The sequence below is a fragment of the Vulpes lagopus genome, chromosome 3 (genome assembly GCF_018345385.1).
Source record: "Vulpes lagopus strain Blue_001 chromosome 3, ASM1834538v1, whole genome shotgun sequence".
Lineage (NCBI taxonomy): Eukaryota > Metazoa > Chordata > Mammalia > Carnivora > Canidae > Vulpes > Vulpes lagopus.
In genome coordinates this window covers 61788552-61804477 of record NC_054826.1, presented here as the reverse complement: position 1 = coordinate 61804477, position 15926 = coordinate 61788552, and the positions used below count along the sequence as shown (strand labels likewise).

General features: G+C 42.7%; 1 protein-coding gene across 1 annotated transcript in view; it reads left to right on the top strand.

The window, feature by feature from the left end:
• LRMDA (leucine rich melanocyte differentiation associated) overlaps positions 1-15559 on the top strand; it is a 1012499-nt gene extending 996940 nt beyond the window's left edge. The window contains exon 7 of the mRNA XM_041750735.1: positions 14341-15559. Coding sequence (XP_041606669.1) covers positions 14341-14420 — 80 coding nt within the window. The 3' untranslated portion in view covers positions 14421-15559. The remainder of the gene's footprint in view (positions 1-14340) is intronic.
• The last annotated feature ends 367 nt before the right edge of the window (positions 15560-15926 follow it).

Below are 15926 nucleotides of genomic sequence, written 5' to 3'. Positions count from 1 at the left end.
CATAGAGGTGCAGTGATTCTTGAGAGGCTACATCTTCTGGGGAAATGGGTGGCTTCCCTCTTCCCCTCTCTCTACCCCAGCTTCTACTCTTATTACTCTGGAGCATCCTTACTTCTTTTGCCCTCTTTGTCCCTTTGTGACTGTCCTCATTATTCATTTAAACCAAATTTTAATTGTATAGCATTGTTGGAGGCCTACCAAGAATTACGTCAGTTTCCTGTAGTCCTGACCCCCCTATCCCCCGGCCCCCTGCCAGAGGTTCTGTGGACTTTAGGGCAGAAGAGAAACAGCTCACAGATCTCCCAGAAACACAGAGAACCCTGTGGATGGAATTCCTGCTCTGGTCCAAAGCAGTTTCTCCTCAGTCTGCCCCACCGCCCCCTCCATTCAGAGTCTTTCTTCTGCTGAACTAACGACTGGCGCTCGGGGAGTCTAATATCCACAGAGTCTTGGCCCTCAATTACCGTAATGGCTTATAATGAGATTTTGGCCAAGTAGCAGGTAGCAGGTTATTACTTCCTGCTCAGCGTGGGCAATGTCTACGCTGTTAATTTGTGTTGCCGAATGTGGCTCAGAGCTGGGCATCAAACTGTCAGAGCCAGATGTATTCTATTAGGTGCGAGGCTCACATTGGCCCATGGGCAATTTTTTTTCAATATGGAGGCATGTTAACTCACCACAGGGTGAATCCTGACGAATTCAAGCCAGCCAAATAAAAGGGGTAATATCCCAAGCCATCAAAGTAGTATGTTCCAGAGACAGATAACACCTGGTACCACCCACTGTCAGCAATGTCTCTCCAACACAGGCCATTCCACTGATAGGTAAAAAGCGCACCCCTCTTAATATTGTTGGAGAGGCTCTGGTGCCTTCATTAAGTTTTAATGAGTCTGACCCTAATGAAGGCCCTTATAATATGTTCTTCTGCTGTTTACTTTGTCTTTATCTTGGGTTAAAAAAAAAAAACGTGCAAGAGGTTCATATCGCTCTTATAAACTACTTTCTACTATTAATTCTTACTTAACCTATTGTTTCTTTCATTAGCATTAGCATATATGTGATTTTTAAATTTTTCCAATGCAGGTTAGAGGATGGGAAGTTAAAGATCAGGAAATAATGAAAACATTTTGGCATTTGGCATTGAGATTTGCTGGTGCCCAAGAACTATGCTGTGCTTTCTGCAACAACATACTTTAAGTGGTTTGTTTTGTGTTTTGCTTTTTTTTTTAACACATAATGCAAACTTCTTTCAGTTAGCTCATATATCAGCAGATTCCTTTTGGAGAAAGCAATTTAGAGTGTCCTGGAATTAGGAAAGATTATAGTAATATCAGGACAGGAAAGGTTTGTTTGGATTCTAATGAAGGGCAGATGGAGGCTGGACTGATGGGCCTGAGAAGGAAGGTCTTTCCCCCAGTGCTTACGAAGTTTGAATTATGACAAACCCAGTTGTTACTGGGTCTGCTTAATTTTATTTGAGAGGTGTTCTTTCTTTCTTTCTTTCTTTCTTTCTTTCTTTCTTTCTTTCTTTCTTTCTTTTCTTTCTTTCCTTTTTTTTTTTGTAGCTTGAAGGATGAAAAAAAAAAAAAGCAACTTGTCTTTATTTTCAATGACTCTCTTGAGAAATTTTAGCCTGAAGAATTAGACAGAACTGTGGATGTTTTCCCCACTTTTGATGTGAGCTTTCTAATAGGAGCAGATCTGAAACCCAAAAGCAAATTTGTGCTTGAGAGCAAAGCCAAAACTCCCATTCAAACTCTGCAGGAGGACCCCCCACTGCTCTGATTTGTTCATTTAAGATTCTGTCCTTTTAGTGGAAAGCTAAAGACTCTCTGGGAAATATTTTTGGCAAGTTTTTTTTTCCCTATACTTCATAAATTATGGTTTGCAGGTTCAGTTCCACTCATCCAAAAATCTCCTTTCTCCTTTTCTTCTGTTAATGTAGTCTACATGTCACCTAAGTTTAAACTTTTTTTTCTTCCTTATTAAAGACCTGGAGTATCATAATTATACTTATTAGTAGTAGTATTATTAATTTTAGGGGCCACTGGTTTTCAGACTGCTGTGTGGAGACAGTAATTGCATTTACTAAAACTCAATACACCAGGACCCTTAGTCAACTAGATTTCTGTTTTTGAATTTGAGTGATCTTAATTTTATAAGAATAAAAGCTAATATCAGGGGTTTTATTTTTTAAAAAGGAAAAACGGGAGCCCCTTTGGGTTTAAGAAACAACTGTTTCTTAAAGTGGGACCCCCTAATCAGCAGTGTCCCTGTCACCTGGGAACTAGCAAAAATGCAAATTCTTGGCCCTGTCTCAGACCTACTAATCAGAAATTCTGGGATGAGGTTTAGCAATTTGTTTTATCAAGCCTTCCAGGTGATTCTGGTGCAAGGGCAAGTTGTATTCTAGGATTCTTTCATTTTTTCCACACTAAAAAATAATCTATTGAGTACCTGCATGCCCCAGGCCTCATGAAGCAAGGATGAAAAGTTGTCATCTCTGCCCTTTTGGAACTCATATATAAAGGAGATCCTAAGACCTTGAGAAATGTTCAATGAACAGTCTTCCCACCCCAGCTAAGCTTCTAAACTGTATCATTCTCACTATAGATGCCCAGAGAAATCCTCATTTGTGGTCACTGTGATATACCTGGTAAGACAATGAAATTGACTTTGGTTTTACATAGTGTTGATGTGTGAGAGAAAACTCAGAAAGGTTTCTAGTTAGCCACGAGTTAATGAGATAATTTAATTAATTAACTGGAACCCAACATTCCCCTAGTGGCTAGTCAATCACATGACTGTTATATGATGAAAGAAAGTATATGGGAAGAAAGCATGTGAGAGCCATTTTATACTTGCTTCACTGACCACTGACGATGTGAGAGGTCTCTCAGCTGAGATGGAGAGCCACACCTGCACTCAGCAATCCTTCCCCTAGTCTAGTTACACTGATTTTTGTTTACTCTCTTCTCTGATTGAATCTACTCATTGCTTTTAAATAGAAAATTCTAATTTAAAATGTCATGCCATAGAATGTCGTATCTTTATTACTATTTGAAAAGTAATGATAAGCTTGAAATCCCTGGAAACCCATGAGTACCTCATTTCTCCTAAAGGGAGGTGGTTATTTGATGTCAGGCCATGGAAATACACACGGACCCAAGTACCAGAGACTAATGATGGGGGCCAATTAGTGGCCAAAGAGAAGCTGGAATTATTATTTTATTTTTATTTGAGTTGCTTCTGCCTCTCTTTTCTGATTAGTCTGGATCAGATACACTAAGAGGGAAGATGATGGCTGGGTGAATTTTGGGCAGTTATGATTTGTGTGGATGGAGTGTACACACCTTTTGCATATTTTATTGATCCAGTTTTATTTTATCTTCTTTTTTTAGTTTTCTACTTTTTCTACTATCATAATGATTGGTAACTCCATACCATTGGGTAGCATATTTCCTTTTGAATTTCTGCAATAAAAATGATATTTTTCTAGGAAATGCAGGAATTTATCTTTGCTTATTAGTTTGCATACTTCTTTACATTTATGCAGATATTATGTGAACAACCCCAATCCCTGTGCCTGGAAGATGAATTAGAGCAACTGATGGCAAAGAAAATCAGTCTTTGAAATCGAAGCTAAAGGAATCCAAAAGGGTGGTGGTGGTGTGGGTGGGTGTTTGGTAGCTTCATTTCCAGAAAGCCTTCAGCATATATTGAGCAAACGTGACATATTGATCATTACAGAACCTATAATTGGCGACCAAAAGCACAGTGTGGCTTTAATGGCCCTTCCTGAATAGTTGCCATCTTTTTTTTTTTTTTTTTTTAAAGAAAGCTGCTGTTTTTCCTAAATTCATGCTGCCCTCTAGTGGCAATGCTCTTGACTTCAGATGGGAGATGGAAAAGATGAATATGGACCACATAATGGTGGAAATGGTGGAGGTGGTGAAGGGGGGAACTTTTTCTTTCTTTCTTTTCTCCTGTCTGAAATATTTCTGAGTTCTTCAGTGAAAAGAATAAAAAAAACACTGAGAAAGAAAAATGAAGCCATACCATTGACCGCTGCCCACTTTGATTGACAGCTTGGTTTACATGATGTCCATCAGTAAGCAGCACGAAAGGGAACTTCATGAATCTGAACAGATTTGCATTCCATCTTAGCATGCACTTTGGAATCCAGCCCATCTCAAATCCATTAAACCCCACTTAGAATACAGAGATGGGGAGTAGGGGAACATGCTCACACCAAACAGGCCTTGAAGATTCAATTTCTCCCAGTGGAAAAGTAGGTAAGAGTCGGCCTATGTCAGATGGATCTTTGAAGCACTCCCCCATCTTAAAGGCAGTGTCCTATGATTCAGAGACTTGACAGGTACAGTTGCATGGATGTCTGGTCTGGCACTGTGACCTTGGGGAAACCACTTTGAACCTCATTTTCTGCCATTATAAAACAAAAGACTTAACCTAAAATGAAGATGTTTGAATTGTGTCTCAATGAGAATTCTTCAGTACCATTAAGGAAATAATTTTAAAGAAAACTTTTCTATTCTGTGCTTAAGCTTGCTAGGAAGCATGGCAAAATAAAGTATTCTTGTAAGAGTTTATAAATAAAACATTGTTTAGGAACTCAAAATAAAAACTGTTTCTGGCTTCATTTTAACTGGCACACACACACACACAAATGTAACCTGAGAAGAAAACTCAAAATTTGGATTGCTAAGAAGATTTAGCAGGGTTTTTTTTTTGTTGTTTTTTTTTAATGGGGGGATGTGGTTGGAGCGAGGAAATCTTTACTATGGCATTGACTTCTGATATATAGATAGATAGGTAGAGAGATAGATATGCATATATCTATCTCAGATATATATATGCATATATATCTACATATATTCTTATTTGATTGAAATACAGCATGTGTAGAGATAAGAGCCAATCATATTAATGGTGCTTAAAAAGGAGCAAGTGAGCCTACCCTCAGCCCTGGGACTCTTCCCATCAGTCTCTGTCTACCTGAACAACCCCCAGTACAACACGATTTAAAAAGCATTGACATCTGAGGAAAAGCACGTTGACTGTTTCCAGGATTCACATAATGGAAACATCTGCTGCCAGATAAATTTTAATTCCGTCAGCCTAATATTTCCTCTATGTGGAGAGGACTCCGAATGGCCTGGTCAGGTCTGGGCAGGGCCCCGGAAGCTGCCACCAGAGGGCAGGGACCAGGGTCTCAAGGTGGGACAGTGGAGCTGGTTACTGAGGGGCCACTCAAAGGTGCAGTTATTTCTTGGAGTTGGACCAGCTTTTACATTTCCCACAAACAGATTCTGTGAGGGAAGAACGGGTCCTGCCTTTTTCTCCTCCTTTCCTACCTCCTTCCTTTCTTCTAAAATGACAAGCTTCATTTTCAGCTGCCCCGGGAGCCCAGAGCACATTTTCCACAGGCTCCGGCTTGTCACCCATCAACCTGTCTGCCTGGTCACATGATGGTTGAGCCCCCCCAGGCCGGGAGGCTGGCGTCTCAGCCTTGCATTCCTATCACCTGCAGGGCCAAGATCCTTTCTCTGCTGACTGGTTTCCCTCCCTGGCTTTTTCTTCCGTGCAAACACGCAGGTGAGGCTTGACAAGGCCCAGCCTCTGTGTGGTAAGCAGGCTATGCAATGTGTCCTCTCTCAGTGCAATGTTTAACCTTCCAGGAGGCCTCCCAGACAGAACTGAGCACTGGGGCCAGGTGTCCTCTTCTCAAAGGGCTAGGTGGCTCGGTACTTGGGGTCAGCTTTCTTTTGGGGTGTAGATGCATCCTAACCCTTGGATTGTGTGGCCCACACTGTGGTTCATACTGTTGACCAATGCTTGGTAGAAAGCAGCACATCATATAACCCCACCTTTCGGGTTCTCTCGTGCATCCAATGTATTGATCTTTGTCCTGCACCCTCTTTGTGCTAAGAAATGAATAAAAGCTATCATTTACTTTAACATATAACAAGCATTGCAGGTAGAAAGAGCCAATCAAAAAATAAAACTGAGAGCAGCTAAAGCTGCACATAACATAATTTATTATGGACCAAAAAAAAAAAGAAAAAGAAAAGAAAGAAAACTGACCAAGATTTATATCTTGTTGGTAGATTGAAAACTGTACATGTTCACGGGGAGAAATTAGTCTTGGTGGAAATAGGGAAAACAAAATAAAACTGAAATGAGCCAAAAGCACACACAATAAAGTGAGTTGACTAAACTTTAACAGAAGGCACAAGTCTTCCTGTCCCAATTCAGATCTGCAAAACTTTGCTCACGGTAATGTGACTTTGTGGAAATTGATGACTCTCAGATTTAGAAGCCATACCGGGTAAACTTTGATATCAGGTGAAAGCTGGGGAATTTAGCTTGATGTAAAAAATACACGGGAAAGGAACTGCTTCCATTGAAAATAAACTCGATAAAAGAGAAGTGAAATGTCAAAAGTAGCATATAGTTTCACTTTGCATTTAACAATTAAGGGATTAAATTGGCTAAATGGAGTTTGCTCTGAATAATTAGTGCTTTCTCAGAGAAAAAAACACCAGGCTCGTCTGCATGTTTATTATATTCATAAGCATGAAGCCAAAGCATCCTTGTGGTCAAAACGGGAGAATTCCAACATCTCCATCGCAGTGTATCAGGGGCAGCATAGCAGGGCACCCTGCTCCCACGGCTCGTGGGGATGTTTGTGTAATAAAGGAGAAGAGGTCAGGAGTGTGCTCACTTGTGAGGCTAGGAGACGTCCCCCACACAGCTCTGTTGGAGGGGTGGCTGCAGCACTCAGCAAGGACCCTGTGCCCCGAGTCGATGCAGGAGGCAGCGAGGGCCCTTACAGGTGTTTTGGGGTTTAGCAAACATCACACAACCATGGCATCTGATTCCAACCCAAGAAGCAGATTATAATCCAAGACCCTTGCCTAAAATCACACCCAGCTAGTTTGGGAAGGAAGCCTCTCACTCTCTTCTTTGACTTCTCTCTGTTTTTTTTTTTTTTGTTTTGTTTTGTTTTGTTTTTTAATTTTCTTTCCACATTTAATTGATCGTCTTACACATATTGCAAGGTGGTGCACTCCACCCTGGAGATTTTCAGGAGGTACAGTTAGTCAGGTCCCTCAGCTTAGTTTATTTAAGAAGCTTCTCTCTCCCCTGAGCACAGATGAACAAAATAATGAAATATTGAGCCCAAGTATTAAAACAATTTCAACATGAAGGACAGTTTGGAGTACTACAGAAAAGAAAAAGGAAATGCCAGTACAAAGATTAAATTTAGTGCAAAACCTGTAGAGTTTTGTTAACGGCATCTCCAAGTCCTTCTCTGACTCCTCTACCCTCTGCTGGGTGGAGAGCCTTCCCCCTTTCCTTCCCAGCCTGAGGCTCCTCCGAGGGGCAGGGCGGCCGGCAGACGAAGGGAAGATTTGCAAGGCAGGGAGGATGGACTTTGTCCTCCTTCCACACAAACAGCTCCTAAGTGACCCCTTCCCTTGAGACCTTTTAAAATCTCTCTTCTTTTCATTTGGCCTTAGTATGTAAGTAGCTGACTGAAGGAGGATGTTGTGCTGGGGCCTGTAATCCTGCAAGCTCTGCTCAACCCGGGGTCATACCCACAGCAGAGCTGATAGCACGTCACACAGGCTGACCTCGAGGTTTGCTCCAGCCACTTCTCAAGATCATAAAACATGGGCGTTTATTCCCTCCAGCTCCCAGTTTACTCGCGGCCCACATGTAACAAAGACCCACAAATGTGCTTTCTGGGGGAATGTCCTTCCCCGTGTATGTTTACAGCTCTTAAGACTGGATGATAACGTTCACTTCACTTCTCTCTTTCCAGCCAGATATTGTGATTGCTTTGTTTCTGTGGGAGGAGAGTGTTCAGCATAAAAACAACCCTGGTGCTCAGGAATTGAGACTGTTGCCTTCTGTTATTTTGCCCCCTTCTTGAAGAAGGCACATACTCAATGTGTACATAGTCTTAAGATGTTTCAGACATGTAGGCTTAGCAGAGGTGAAGGTATGAGCGTTCAGGAATTGAAATTCTTGACTTTGTGGATTCTGTTCAAATTGTGTATAGGTAATAATTTCAGCAGTGCTAATTTATCCATTCAACAAGTATTTATTGAACACCTTCTCTGCACTGTTTCAGCGCCTGGGCATTAGAGATTGGGGAGGAAGGAGTATTGTAGAGGTGGCATATTCTCCTACAGAACCCCCTAATCCTCACCTCGGGAGGGAGGGAAAGTCTTATCAGCTGGGGCTTTCTCAAAGCACAAGTCCCTGTTTGAAAAGGCATTTGGGCCCGGTTCTAATCAACTCGTTAGATCTTGTTTCATGATGCTGGGAACCACCTGAGTCTAGTTGTAGCCTGACTCCTATGCCTGTGAAGCTGAGCTTTCTTGTCTGCTTTGGTGCTGCTGCCCTCACTTGTGAAACAAGGAGTTAGGGACTAGCTAGCTCTTGAGGTCTTCACAGACCCCACTTCAACATGGAGTGTGCCCAAAGTCCAGGCGCTAGCTGCAACACTTCTGTGGGTACTGGCGTGGGCCTCCGGCTGGAAGTGGCGTGCTAGCTGGATTGTGTGAGGCAGCCCCCAACACCGCCACAAGCGGCCAGCAGATGAGGCTCGTTCTAAATGCAGGTGATGTTGGCGTTCCTTGTGGGAAACAGGGAAATGCAGAGGATGCGGAAGCCTTTGTAAGCCTGCAGCTCAGGTAGTGAAATTGCATGGAGCATGGTCTAGTTTAGCCGTCCTACCATAAGGGAACTTTAGGTCCCCCTTATGGTGCAGAGAACGCTGCAGTCCTGCTCATGAGCTTAAAGGAAGCCACTATGGATTCTCTTGCCTTGCTCCCAGCCCGGTGTCCTCCTATAGTGTCCAAGCTGCCATTTCCCCCATCCATCATTGTGCAGAAAAGTGGTCCTTAGCTTCATGCTGAAGTAATCCTTCCCAAACAGTAGGAGGTGGGTGGGTGGGTGACCACTTAGGATCCTCCCTAGAGAAAAAAAAAAAAAAAAAGGTATATTCACAGGTATATATAGTGTCACTTGGAAGCATAGTTCTAGAACCTTCTGCAGTCGACCAGAATGACTCTCAAGATACTCTTTCTCTGTCCCTGGATCCACCTCTTCACAACACTGTCATCACTCCCCCTCCCTCCCCCAAGAGGCCATGAACAGTCTAGTTCCTTTATTTGTGCAGATTGGAGAATAGGAGTTCTGCAAGAACCTCTGTCCCTTGCCTGTGCTGTAGTGCTGCCTAATTGTAAGCTCCTAGTGATCACAAACAGATCAAAATCTGTTTGTCATTATACAGATGTACTTACATTTGTGATAATAGCATTTTAAATGGTGATTACCAAAACTAATATTAATAATGATCTTAGAGTTGATACTTTTTATTTTATTTAACAAATTTGAATTGATTGGTCCAACCTGTCCCCCATTATCAAATAAGTTTTTGTATTTGTATGTTTGTGTGTGTCTAGATCATTATTGTTTAACAACTAAGATGCAAATGGACAACCACTTACTCTGATATTTGGAGTTGAGCTCTGTTGAGTCAAAAGTTACTCAGTTAATGAGCTCCTATCAAAGCTAATGGGACATGGGCTAGTTTGTGGGACGTCCTTCCCAGCTCTGAGTGTGAAATACAGCTTGAACAAACTGTAGTAGAACTTTTCCTTGGGGATTTTGAGGTCCAGCAGAGCTCCTCTTCTATATATTATGGGAATGTTGGCTGGATGGATTTCAAGAGCTAACTTAGTTGAAATCAAATTTTTGATTAACTGACCATTGGATTTGCCTTCTCCATCAGGCAGCATTGGATCTGACATCCCTGTCTTCATAAGGGAAGCATTTGAAAACACTAAATCACTTATTTCAGAGCTAGAATGAACTTCCAAGATCATCTGGCCCCTTGCCTTCATTTTGCAAATGGGGAATGCAGCCCAGTAAGGAAGAGGGACATGTGTATGGTCCCATAACCATTAGGGTCAGAGCTGGATTTAAATGCAGGTCTACTCCCACCTCTCCTTAATAAATAGACAGCAGAAATGCAACTGGAAGTACAAGGCCATCTGGGAGATTGGGGAACCCAGGGGTCTTTGCTGGACTCCAGATGAGGGTGCAAGGAATTTCTACTCAGGACTCTCAGGGTCTTCCCCGGCAAAGTTTCTAGTACTGCCCCGCCATCACAGCCTTGTATCAAAAGAAAAGAGGCTGCTTCTCACCCCTCAGGCAGCCCCAAGGTCATAACTTAACCTGCGTAATTAGAACATCCATTCCAGAGGGGGAAACATTTAAAAGATAAAGGACCTCTTTAAAACAGATTCTTCCCAATACATTTTTTTCATAATTATAGTTTTAAAAGCTTATGGTGATGGGAGAGCTGGCTACTTAAGAAAAATTAGGAGTCTCATTTGGCAGGAGAAGATTCCCCAGGGGACAGCACACTGTCATTTTTCAGGGCCCCTGAAAAGAAACCCCCACGTAGACAGATACACGTCGGCCTGATGCATGGCGAGCCTGCTTCACTTATTATGGCCAAAGCCAGATATTTTAATTAAAAACACTACATATGCCATTAAATGTGTTGTTCCGCCTGCAGTCCCAAGACGTTATAGTTCGAGGAGATACAAACAAGTGAATGCATTACAGATGTACACGGAAACCACCGCCTACTGAGTCACAACCAGCGGGTTCCCAAATTCTAGCCTCAGAGCGCCTCCCTGTCAAAATGTTCTTTGCAAGCAAACTGTTCCCTCTGTAATTTTCACAGTTTATGGCAGTTGCCGTGGCGGGAGAAAAGAGCCATGGGGAGGCAGGGAAGAGAGAAACACGATGCCACCTCACTTAATTTATAAGCAGATTCTATTATTTTACAAAAAATCTTCATGATAAAGTCCTATGGTCACACATGAGATCGGGAGGTTTGTTTTTTGTTTTTTTGTTTTTTTGTTTTTTAACCTTCCTTGTTAATGTCAGTTATTTATTTTTTTTAATTTTTTTTTTGAACACGTGAGGGATAATCACCTCCCACCTGTGAGCTGGGGTAGGATTCTCAACAGAGGCAATGCTTGCTTAATTTAAGCAGTTGTAGATGGTGTGAGTTCAAAACTTTCAGCCGATTTTAACTGTCACTAGCCAGACTACCTTTCTCTCCAGGAGAATACCAGCAGCTGGATTTCATTTTTGGCTGCCAGGCTGTCTCTGTGCCTCCCAGGAGCAGCCCACAGACTGAGTGCCTTCCCTTTAAGGATTTTATTCAAGGTGACAGCTCCTCACACGTTGGCACTCTGATCACCTCAAGTAGCCAAGATATCAGGGGGATAAGTGCACTCCTCCTGCAAAGTCCAAATTTAGATTGACTGAGGTTATCCTTAGGCCCCTTAACCCCAAGTGCTCTGACCGAAAGGGGTTGCCAGGAACTTAGAGGGTGAGTTTTGTAATGATGTCTGGGGAGAAATGCTCTGCAGGAGCGGACAGAGAAGACCCCAAGTGATAGGGAGTGATGTCAGCTTTCGTTAGAGCGGCAGACAGTGTTAGAATATCCTTGGCATAATATGGCACTGGTATCTCTGTCAGCATCTCTGTTTTCTGTCACTGCACACAATTCTGGGCCTGTCGCTAGCCCTGACAGTGTCTTTTCAGATCAGGTTATTGCCAGCACAGAGACTAGCTCCGCTCCCCACCACACAGCCCTTTGTTTGAAGTCTGCCCTTTTGTCATCAATGCACTTGATGCCTATTTAAATCTGACGGTGAGTGCAGTATCTGTGTTCCCGTCAAGAGATCATTGACAATATTAATACCTCATGTCCTTGCCTCATTCTCCAAGCTCTGACACCTTGCCAGTCTCCTGCATTCATCAAACAGCCCTCTCTCACCAGGATGTCTATAAACATTCTTGCTTCCAGGCCCGAAGGAACAGGGCAGTCCTTAAAAAGGACTTTCATCAGTGCCGACCAAAAAGGAACACTGGGGAACATGGCTCAGAACACTTCACCTCCCTCCACATTTGCAGCCCGTGTTCCAGGAGTAGCCAGCTTGTTTCCAGGATGGCATTTGCCGTCCAGGTTGTGTCTAGGCAAGATCTGGAGTTGATGGTTACCAAGGAGAGAGGATGGAGTAAAGAAATTCAATCCCTGAACACACGGGAGGGTTTACTGGAGAGAATGCACCCACCAGTGGGTGGTGTGTGTGTGCACGTGTGTATGTGTGTGTGCATGTCTGCCTTTCATTCTTTTACTCAAGAGAAAGACTGTGTTCTTTATGATATCTGACAGCCCTATCCATTTCTTTTTATAAAAATTCATGCTGTCCTGGTGCTGTAGAAACAAATTAACATCCGTTGGCCTCATCCTTCCAGATTCTTGAGGGTTTATTGAGTCAATTATATTTAAGGAAGCCCTTTGTGGATTTTCAGAAACATCTGAGACCCTCCCACCCAGGCCTGTAGGGGATACTGTTCCTGGAATGGAACCTGACCAGCCAAGCCTGACCAACAGGCCAGTTCCCAGCATTGGTGACAATGTTTGTACAACAGCAGGTGCCACATTATACAGTGCAATAACGGGAGCAGCTCAGTGCCAACAGCCAGAGGAATAATTTTTAGCCCCAAGAAATGTTTCAAGGAGGTCTTATCCAAACTCAATGTTTCCAAGTGCCTAATTTCTGAAAAGCAGAGATTAGGGATTGGGGCCAAGGAGGAAGCATGGCTAAGGGGGAGGAGTGGTCTGCAGTACCCTGGTTCATGGAAACGTGACAAATAGTAGAAATGAGAGCAAGCCCAAGACCAGTTTGAGGCCATGAAACAATGTCCCTCTCCCTCTCCCTTTTGCCGACTCTCAAAAGATTCTGTGACCCCAGTAATTCCCAACTTTGTCCCAAGCCATCCAAACTGGGGAGCCTCTGCCCTGTCCTTAAAAGTTTCTAAGAGTCATTTTTAATCCTTATTCAAGAATAATATCTAAAGTCCTGTAAATGGAGAGCCATCTCTTGTACAATCACAAAAATATTTACTTAGAACTTCTGCTGTGAAGAACCTGGATAATTTCAAGTGCTAATTTACCCCAAATGAATAATAGATGGTGATTGTTGGTTCCACGCTAACAAACTGATAGAAAAAGTAATCATGCATATAGGTACCTATTTTATAAGCAGATTTGTGGCCCGTGAATTAATGTTTTATGGATATTTCTTTGCTTTTTTTCTGGTTATGCACACTTCAGAGATACAAGTACTTTTAGTAATAAGACAACTCTGTGAAGCTGGAGTTTAAGTTAGTTTTTCTAAAATTAGAGAGGGAAAAGCAATATGGCAAAAAGCAAACTGTCATCATAAATGTTTTCTTTGAGAAAAACTGATTTCCCTTAATGATCATACAAAGCTTTCATAATAACTGTGGCAGGTGATTTCTTAAAGATGTTTAGAATATATATGGAATTGGTTAAAAGATTTGACCTTATTCTAGGGTTTTTTCTTACTTAAACTCTCCTACAATCTCCTTGAATGAAACAAAAACTGCACTTGGGGCTACAAAATTATTTAAAATAAAACCAAAGATGAAAATCAAAAACATTCCAACCTGAGAATTCATTTCAAGCAGCCTGTAAGAAGAAGCCCTTTTGGGGTGCCTGGGTGGTTTGATCAGTTAAGTGTCCAACTCTTGATAGCAGCTCAGGTCTTGATCTTAGGGTCATGGGTTCTACCCATGGGTTCAGGTTGGGTGTGGAACCAAGTGGGGAAAAAGAAAGGAGTGGGGGAAGAAGAAGCCCTTTAATGCTGGAGGCTCTTGTTAGTTTCCATGTGGCATTTTGTCACCACCACCACTGTTCCTTGATCATCCAGATGTGTTTGATGCCTCCTGGGATTTGGAAGCTTCTCCCTGGATGATAATAATCCTGATTCATGATAAAAGACTTGAAAAGAGTCACATTCTGGGAAAATTGTTTTACATCTTTTACTTGGGTGGGACCCATCTTGAAAGTCTTACTTTTCCATTTTTAGAAACTCTACTAAGGGAACCTAGAGAGAGAAAGGGTTATGCTTTATATTGAGGATAATTTGGCCAAACTAGAAAAGTCTCTGAAATGTAGAAGAGAATTCATCCAAGAAACATGTTATTCCTAGGAGCCTATGCTCTGGTGACATTTTATTTAAATGCCAACTCTGAGGACAGGAAAGTAGGGTCCTTCTCTCCTGGGGCTTAATCCATTTACTGCTACCCACTGGATCTGAGACCCTGCTGCATATGTTTTTCTAGGCCTGTGTTTCCTTGCTGTACTAATTGTGCCACTTCTAAAGATGTATTTCATTTTCTTTGCAGGTGTCCTGGGGAAATGTCGCTATGTTTACTACGGGAAAAACTCTGAGGGCAACAGGTTTATCCGAGATGACCAGCTCTGATGGCAAGTTCTGTATGCTTTAGCCTATGTCATGAGAATAAAAGAAAATGGGCAAGTAAAAATAAAGAAGAAACTGAAGGAAAAAACAAAAAACAAAAAAACAATGGTCCACATTGCATCTCTGTGGGAAGGCTATGACTTCAGCTTTTGGTACCTTCTGCTGACTTTGCCAGGCCTGTCAAGATCATCCTTCTGCCTTAGACTGAGTGGTCACATAGAGATTGACATGATTGCCCTTAAGCAGGTCTCATCCACTAGGGTGACAGACAGCGGCAGCGAAGCACCAGGGCTGACAGGAGGAACACCATGATAGATTGCCTGGTCCCTCCACTGCTCACAGGGGAGCAGAGGTCACACCTGGGGCCTCCCTGAGCATGCTCACTGGCCATAGTCAAGCGAGAGAGACTGTGTCTTCAACCTGCCTATTGAGTAGAGATCCTTCTGATGCCATTGTGCTGTGGGCTTATTTTTAGTGAAATAGTCACAGTTTAGAGGAAGGCTACCCTCCCTGATTCACCTTAAATTTTAATCCCTTCTCTTCTGTACAGCCCTTTCTCTCCCCTACCCCCACAACATACACCATCCTTTAGCAGCTTTGTTACAGGCAGTGCATTCTGGTTTGCAGTTTTTCAGAGAAAAGGAGGTATCCATTCTCAGCCAGGTCATACATTTATGGCTGGCTTTGTGTTGTTACAGGTCCTGGATTGAAGTAAATAGCTTTCCCTAAATCCCTAACTGCAAAAGCGTGGACTCCCTCTTGTTTTGTATATTTCTAAATCCACTTCTTGCCCTGAATAGTAGGCAGTGTCAGGCATCTTTCCCAGCACCAAGCTCCGGTTGTACCAAGGACTCTGATTTAAGCATGTATGTATTTATTTATTTTTAACCACACACATGTCCAGCTATGCCTGTGGCTTACTCCTGGGGGTGCTATTTAAAGGTAGTGAGGGGATGAAAACAGAATGATGGGTCAGGAAGTCAAAGAAAGGACTGCAGAAAACACCCACCAGACCAAGCAGTTTTTATTTTTTATTTTATTTTTTTTAATATTTTATTTATTTATTAGAGAGAGAGAGAGAGAGAGAGAGAGAGAGAGGCAGAGACATAGGCAGAGGGAGAAGCAGGCTCCATGCGGGGAGCCCAACATGGGACTCCATCCTGGGTCTCCAGGATCAGGTCCCGGGCTGAAGGCGGTGCTAAACCACTAAAGCACGGGCGCTGCCCCCAAGCAGTTTTTTTTTAATAATAAATTTATGTTTTATTGGTGTTCAATTTGCCAACATACAGAATAACACCCAGTGCTCATCCCATCAAGTGCCCCCCTCAGTGCCCATCACCTATTCACCCCCACCCCCCGCCCTCCTCCCCTTCCACCACTCCTAGTTCCCCAAGCAGTTTTTAATAGAAGGCATAGACCCTTTGAATTTTCCTCAAGACCTCTCAGAACAGAAATCCATAGCTCACGAGATGGTCTTTGTGTATCTTTGGCTAAATTCCAGCACTGATG